Source organism: Agelaius tricolor, unplaced genomic scaffold (genome assembly GCF_023055355.1).
Source record: "Agelaius tricolor isolate 1412-34295 unplaced genomic scaffold, bAgeTri1.0.p SCAF_30, whole genome shotgun sequence".
Classification (NCBI taxonomy): Eukaryota; Metazoa; Chordata; class Aves; order Passeriformes; family Icteridae; genus Agelaius; species Agelaius tricolor.
In genome coordinates, this window is record NW_027269290.1 from 6,875,967 (window position 1) to 6,883,386 (window position 7,420).

General features: G+C 54.1%; 1 protein-coding gene and 1 long non-coding RNA gene across 2 annotated transcripts; both read left to right on the forward strand.

The window, feature by feature from the left end:
• Positions 1 to 1,076: 1,076 nt before the first annotated feature.
• On the forward strand, positions 1,077 to 1,890 carry LOC139601374 (collagen, type I, alpha 1b-like). Its single transcript, XM_071450381.1, has one exon. The coding sequence runs from the start codon at positions 1,098 to 1,100 to the stop codon at positions 1,725 to 1,727; it is 630 nt and encodes a 209-aa protein (XP_071306482.1). The 5' UTR covers positions 1,077 to 1,097; the 3' UTR covers positions 1,728 to 1,890.
• A 105-nt stretch (positions 1,891 to 1,995) lies between these two features.
• Positions 1,996 to 5,665, forward strand: LOC139601376 (uncharacterized). Its single transcript, XR_011682884.1, has 2 exons — positions 1,996 to 2,353; positions 4,243 to 5,665. It is a non-coding gene; the product is annotated as an uncharacterized lncRNA (long non-coding RNA).
• Positions 5,666 to 7,420: the final 1,755 nt, after the last annotated feature.

The following is a 7,420-nucleotide window of genomic DNA, read 5'->3' on the forward strand; positions in this document are numbered from 1 at the left end:
AGTCCTAGTCCCACGCTAGAGCGGGACTTTAAAGCCCGTTTATCTAAGCTCAAGCTGCTCAAGGGGAAAAGCAAGTTTATTGAGTAAACTTTGTCTCAGCCACCTTGCTATTAAAGCAGTCCACAAACAGAACCTGCATCATATATTCTGGGAGGAATAAAAAGAGCAGGAACATAGGAGCCCATGGCATGGAAGTTACAATGCTGTGTGGAGCAATTATCCCTAAATAGAAAACAGGGGAAATACGAAGCAGCTCCTTCCACCCCCGTGGCCTTGGGTTAAAATAGGAAGAATGAGAGACCCCTTGAATTCCACCTCATGTTCCCATTTAGCCTGGGGCTGTCAGTCCCACTTATCCACTGGGAAGGAGGGAGCCTGGGCAGAGCTGGCTAAGATTTTATCTACTTGGATCCTTTTATTTAAATGTAACACTATTATTATTATTATTATTATTATTATTATTATTATTATGTAACATAATTATTATATAATTATCACCATTATTAGCATTATCACCATTATCATTATCATTATCATTATTGTTACTATTATTTCTAGTATTCCTATTTATTATTATTCCTATTGACATTATCATAATAATCATCAGCATTATCAGCATTATCATGATTTTATTATTATTATTCCTATTATTATTATTCCTATTCCTATTGACATTATCATAATAATCATAATCATCATTATCAGCACTATTATGATTTTATTATTATTATTATTCCTATTGTTATTATTCCTATTATTCCTATTTATTATTATTATTCCTATTGACATTCTCATAATAATCACCATCATTATCAGCATTATCATGGTTTTAAATTATCCTCATCCCTCTCCCACGCCACTCCCTCCCCTCGGGCCCGGGGCTGTGGCGGGGGGGGGGGTCCCGGCTCCTGCGAGGAGCGGGGGGAAAAGCGGGGGGCAGGACGGGAGTGGGGGCGTGGGGTGAGCAGGGGATGGGCAGGGGGATGCGGGCAGGGGATGCAGGGGATGGACAGGGGGATGCAGGCAGGGGATGCAGGGGATGGGCAGGGGGATGCAGGGGATGGGCAGGGGATGGACAGGGGGATGCGGGCAGGGGGATGCAGGCAGGGATGCGCACGGGAGGCGCGGGGATGCAGTGGGATGTGCTCAGGATGTGCGCAGGATGTGCGCAGGACGTGCACAGGGACGCAGCTCGATGTGCGCAGGATGTGCGCGGGATGTGCGCGGGGATGCGGCGGGGTGAGCGCGGGGATGCAGCGCGCTGTGAGCGCGGGTGCGGCGGGACGAGCGCGGAGATCCAGCGCGACGTGCGCGGGATGTGCGCGGGGATGCAGCGCGACGTGCGCGGGATGTGCGCGGGGATGCAGCGCGACGTGCGCGGGATGAGCCCGGAGATCCAGCGCGACGTGCGCGCCATGTGCGCGGGGATAGAGCGGGACGTGCGCGGGATGTGCGCGGGCTGCGCTCGGGCCGTGCCCGGCCCCGATCCCCCCGCTCCCCGGCCCCGGTACTCGCCTGGCGCAGCATCCCCGGCCCGGGATCGCTCCCGGGGCGCCGCGGGGAGCCCGGGCCCAGCGGGGCCGGCGGAGGCGGCCGAGCCCCCCGAGCCCTCCTGGATCCCTCGCAGAGGCGGCGGCCGCGGGGCCAAGGTCACCCCGCAGCGCCTCCAGTTCCCAGGAGGCAGCGAAATGCCGGGAAAAGGCGCGGGGGGAGCGGGGCGGGAGTGAGGGTCCGCTCCAGACCCCTCCGAGCCGCCTTCCCCCGGCATTTTCTTCTTCTTCCCCATCGGAGCTGGGATGTCCCATCCCAGGGGATGACGGCGCAGTCTTTGAGAATCCGGCACAAACAGACGCGGATCTATTTCGGGATTTAAAAAACAAAAACCAAAAACAGCAGCATGAGGAGAAATAAATGTCTGGCGGTCGGGTTTAAAGTGCTGCGTGTTCCTTGCAGGGCTGCAGCCCCTGCGTGCGCCGCTGCACAACTCCGGGACCACCTTCCAGGACCTCCACAGTCATTAGTGGGTATTATCCTCGCTCCCTCTTAGGAAGTGGTGGGATAATCATTCCCCATTTAACGCCTGGGAAACTTGGCACAGCACACATTAAGTGATTTGCTGACAGGCACACAAGAAAATTGCGCTAGTCAAGCGTTCTCCCAATTATGCCATCCTTGGAACTGCATAATTTCCCTGCGTGATTCCAAACACGGCTCAGACTCCCTGGGCAGAGCTTCATCTCTGCAGAGCGTGCAGCTCAAATCAGCGACGGGACCCGTCCGTGTCCCCCCGGGGGCTCCTCGGGGCACGGACCCGCGGCTCCGCTGCCGCCGCAGAGGCGGCCAGGACACGCAGGTATAACCCGGGGGCACACGAGAGCTCTGGGGAGGCGCGGGGACGCTCCGGTGCCCGGGGGAGCCGCACCAAGCCCCGCTCCGACCCTCCCCGAGCGCTGCCCCAGCTCCGCGCCCTGCGCAGAATTCCGCAGCCCAGTGGAAATTCCCCAGCGGTGCCAGCGCCGGGGCCTCCGGGGAGCGGCAAAACCTCCCTGGAGCCAGCCGGGAGCTGGGGCGCTGCCACCGTGGGGGCTTTGCGGCCGCCGGGGGGATCCTGTGGAGCAGGGGCCGGGGGGAGCTGGGGGTCCCGGGGAGCGGGGATGGGGAGCGGGGATGGGGAGCTGGGGAGCGGGGATGGGTCCCCTCGCCCTCTCCCGGGCTTCTCCAGGCTCCCCTGCCCTCATTGCGATGGGCTCTGCCCGCCCAGCCGCCTAATCTGCGCTAAGTGGGACTGCCGATGAACGCTGCGATAAATTTAGAAAGAAATCTTTGTGTGGGTCAGAGGAAAAACACGGCGGCGGGGGAAGCCGAGCTGCGGCGGCGCTCTCTGCCCTGCTGTGCTGTGCTGTGCTCTGCTGTGCGCTCCTCTGCTGTGCTGTGCTGTGCTGTGCTCTCTGCCCTGCTGTGCTGTGCTCTGCCCTGCTGTGCTGTGCTCTGTCTGCTTTGCTGTGCTCTCCTCTCCCCTGTTCTGCTGTGTCCTGCTCTGTGTCCTCTCCTCTCCTCTCCTCTCCTCTCCTCTCCTCTCCTCTCCTCTCCTCTCCTCTCCTCTCCTCTCCTCTCCTCTCCTCTCCTCTCCTCTCCTCTCCTCTCCTCTCCTCTCCTCTCCTCTCCTCTCCTCTCCTCTCCTCTCCTCTCCTCTCCTCTCCTCTCCTCTCCTCTCCTCTCCTCTCCTCTCCTCTCCTCTCCTCTCCTCTCCTCTCCTCTCCTCTCCTCTCCTCTCCTCTCCTCTCCTCTCCTCTCCTCTCCTCTCCTCTCCTCTCCTCTCCTCTCCTCTCCTCTCCTCTCCTCTCCTCTCCTCTCCTCTCCTCTCCTCTCCTCTCCTCTCCTCTCCTGGTTTCTCATCCTCGCTGCCCAAAGCCAGAGGCAGCCACCGGGCTCAGAGCTGGGCCAGACTCTGCTGGAGTTGGTGAGCCAAGGACGCCTCGGTTTCAATGAAAGAATTTTCAGTAATTTAGTGGGAAAGGAGCGGGAGGAGGCAGCGCTGTGCCCCGGCTCCGACCTCCACCTGACATTTCAGCCGGAGCCTCTTAAAGAGCAAGTTCGCCTTCCCCAGGACTTGTTTATAAACACGAGCAGGGAAAGCAGTTGTTCATTCCTCTCTCCTGCCTGCCCTGCCTGCTCCTTCCCAATCGCTTTTGTTAATCTCTTAAATTGTTTTAAAACAACAACAACAAAATAATGGCATTAGCGCTGCGAAATCCCCCGTGAAATCACCAACACAGCCCCACGTCCCTCTCTAAAATCTGAACGTTCCAAACTGTTTTATCATTTGCTGGGAAATTGTATTGTACCAGCATGAGGAGAGGAAAAGAATTTTCTGAATGTATTTCCTTTAATAAGCTATTAAGGCCTTGTACTGCTAATTAAACTATTAATTAGACGTCTTATCGTTCCTAAACACGTTAGCATGTTGCCAAAGCAGCAATAAGCCTCTGGGGCAGGCAGGAGATAAGGAAAGAAGGAAGATGCAAACATGAAGATTAAAAAAAAAATATGAAAAAAAAAAATCAAAAGAACCAGAAATAGCAAATAAATAGCTAAGAGTCAGAAGGGTGATGTATTCTTAATTTATAGGAAGAAAAAATAAGTAACTTGAGAATAAATTTCCCATGTAGGAGTCCTTGGGGCACCTGCGTCTTACACAAGACAAAAAGGGACAGAACTTTTCAGACCTTTCTTTTTCTGCAGTCAGAGCAGTGGAACCAGGAATGGAACCCATCTTCCCCAACATCAGAAGCTGCCATTAGAAAATTAACAGAAAAAACTACTCAAAAATTGCGGGGTTTTCCTTCTCCAGAGGAAAAACACAAAGAATTTTCAATTGGAAGACCTTAACTCCAAGGAATTTCTGCATCTGGCTCCACGCTGACCCACAAACTGCACCCCTGGCTCACCCATCCTTGTCTTTTCAAGTCAAAAAGGAAAATTTCCAGCCTCCCAGCAGCTGGGATGCTCTTTGCACGCTGTGAAGGTGTTTCCTCCTGCCCCTGCGGCTCCTCCAGGAATGAGGAGGGGTCGGGGACAGCTCTGCACCAGCCCAAGGTCCTGATCCCACTTTGGGAGCTCAGTCCTGGCTCCCCCGGCTTTGCCACACATGGAAATGTTTCCAGACCCCAATTCCTCAGCGTTTGCCTCCGACAGTCGATCTCAGGGGATGGATAATCTCATTTATGTCTGTTACTACAAATCAAAACAGCAGCAAATTAAATGGATCTGAAGGCCAAGATTAAAGGCTCCAAACACATGGGAAGTGCCTGTGATGCAAGGAGCTCTAAATATAATTTGGTTTTTTTTTTAAGGGGGGATGGAAAGCCCTACACAGATGCTGTTCCTTTACCTGGAAAGCAAAGACAGGACCATGGAAGAGTTAAAGCTGGAAAAGACCTCTAAGACCAAGTCCAACCACTAATCCAGTGCTGCCAGGCTCACCACCATGGTTGGAAAAGGAGGGAAAAAAATCAAAATGAGCTTGATCATCTCCCTTTTCCAGCTCTGGGAAATGCCTTTGTGGCCAGCTGATGGTGGCTGAGGTTTAGGCTGGCTCAAAGCTGGGCTCAGAGGGACTGGGATTTCAGGGATGTCCTGGCCCCAGTGATGCTTCTCCAGCTTCTTTTCCCGAGGTGGGACACAGGATGTCACCAGAGCCCTTCTGTGCCCCTGAATCCCCTGGGTCCGACCAAAAATCCTGCGTGGATGGAGCAGCAAAACTGGGAGAGCTCCCACAGAAAAAAAAACAAACGCAGGATCTGACACTGAGCAAGCAGATGGGAAAGAAATTGATGTGAAACCCACATTGGAAATGGCACCATGGATGGAATTTGAGCCCCAAGTTCCCCGTTCCTGGATTTTGAGCCCCAAGTCCCACTGTCGCCCTGAATTTTTTAAGATTTTCTAAACCTTCTGATGTTTGCATTCTTGTAGCAAACTTTCTCACACACTTTCTGTAAATAACTCATTGTTTTGCATTCCTTTAAGGAAGAGGAGAAATTTGATGGGCTGTTGGTTTGCCCAGTGTCGTTGGAGAGGTGGCACTGTCACCCTCCAATCCAGGGTCGCTTTTGGAATTCTGTAAATGTTGGAGTCAGAAATTAAATCTAAATCTATAAACCGAGTCTATAAATGTTGGAAATCTATAAATGTTGGAGTCAGAAATCAAAATTCCCCTTTTTTTACCTCGAGAACAGCAGCGTGTGCACATTGTGTGTTCTGTGTCCTGCAGTGACATCCCTCTGCTCACACCATCATTCCTCTGTAATTCCTCGCTTTCTCTGAGCCGGGGCTGGATCGCAGCGCCGCGGGCCCTGCGCTGGGGCAGGGGCCGGATTTTGGGAGCAGCAGAAATTGGGAGAGCTCCCACATCAAAGAGGAGATGCGGGATCTGCCAGGGCAGCGCCCGCTCGGAGCGCTCTGGCGGGGCGCAGCCAGCAGATAGCAGCATTGGAGCACGAATGAGCAAAAAGGAGCAAAAATGAGCAAAAATGTGCCCAAATGTGCCTCCCGTGCTGCCCCGAGCACTGCGGGATGCTCGGGGCTCCCACCCCGCTCCGCTCTACAGAATGGGACATCAGAGGCAGTAAAAAAGGCTGGAAAAAAGGGCTGGGAAAAAAGGCTGGAAAAAAAGGCTGGGAAAGGCTGGGAAAGGCTAGGAAAGGCTGGGAAAGGCTGCATTTCCAGCTCAGGAAGTTTTTTACCTGTGTGTAAACAGCCCGGCCAAAAAAGTTTTTCTTGTTATTCCTTCCTTATCTGCCCCCTTTCAATATGAGGCTCCCCAAGGTAAAGATTGGCTAAAGATTGTGTGGGAGCAGAGTGTGAGCTCACGAACCAGGCAGGAGCACTTGCCCCAGCCTTGAACCACGTTTGTGGGCAACCAGGCTGCTCTTGGGAGCTGAAATGGGCTCAGACCCCCACAAAATGGCCCAAAAAAGCAGCTGTGAGCGAGGGTGCAGGGGATGGTGAGGGGAGGGGGCAAGGAAGGAATGCAAGGGGGCAGATAAGGAAGGAATAACAAGAAAAACCTTTTTGGCCGGGCCAGGGCTGTTTACACACAGGCAAAAAACTTCCTGAGCTGGAAGTGCAGCCTTTCCCAGCCTTTTTTTCCCAGCCTTTCCCAGCCTTTTTCCCCCAGCCTTTTCCAGCCTTTTCCGCTGGCTCAGCACCGGCCCCGCTCCCGGCATTTCCCCCAGGCTGCCTTCGGAGGAACCTTTTGTTTTGGCAGAGCGCTTGACTGTAACTTTATTGTCCCTGCCTGGCTGCAGGACATTCCCTGAGCTGTGAAAAGTGCACCTGACGTTTGATAGGATCTGCAGCTCCTCGTGCTAATTAGATAAACAATTACCAGGAGAAAAGCGCCGGCCCCAGCTCCCGGGCTCATCGAGCTTTCCCTGGGAAAGTAATTTGGTTTTCCTGCATCCAGCCGGGCTGCCTGAGGTCAGGATGCCCCGGAACACGAGCAATGCCTGGGAGTGTCCCCCGAGGGGCTCCTGCTGTGCCCGTGCCAGGGAAGCGGCCCTGGGGAGGGTCAGGCATCCCAGAGAGGATCAGGAATCGGGAGAGATCCCCGTTCCCAAAGCTCCTGCCTTCAGCGCAGCCCCAGCATCTCCACCAGAGAAGGCCCCAAGGGCTTCCCTGCGTTCTCCTGCAGATTTCTGGGGCAGGGAATGCTGCTGGTTACTGCAGAGTGAGGGAGCCCTTACAGAAGAATCCCAGGATCACTGAAGATCATCAATTCCCCCAGGATCATCAGTCCCCAGCCCAGAGCACGCAGTGCCACCTCCAGGTGACACCTCCAGGGATGGGGACCCCAAACCCCCCTGGGCAGCCCCTGCCAAGGCCTGGCCACCCTTTTCCATGTTGAAATTCCTGCTGC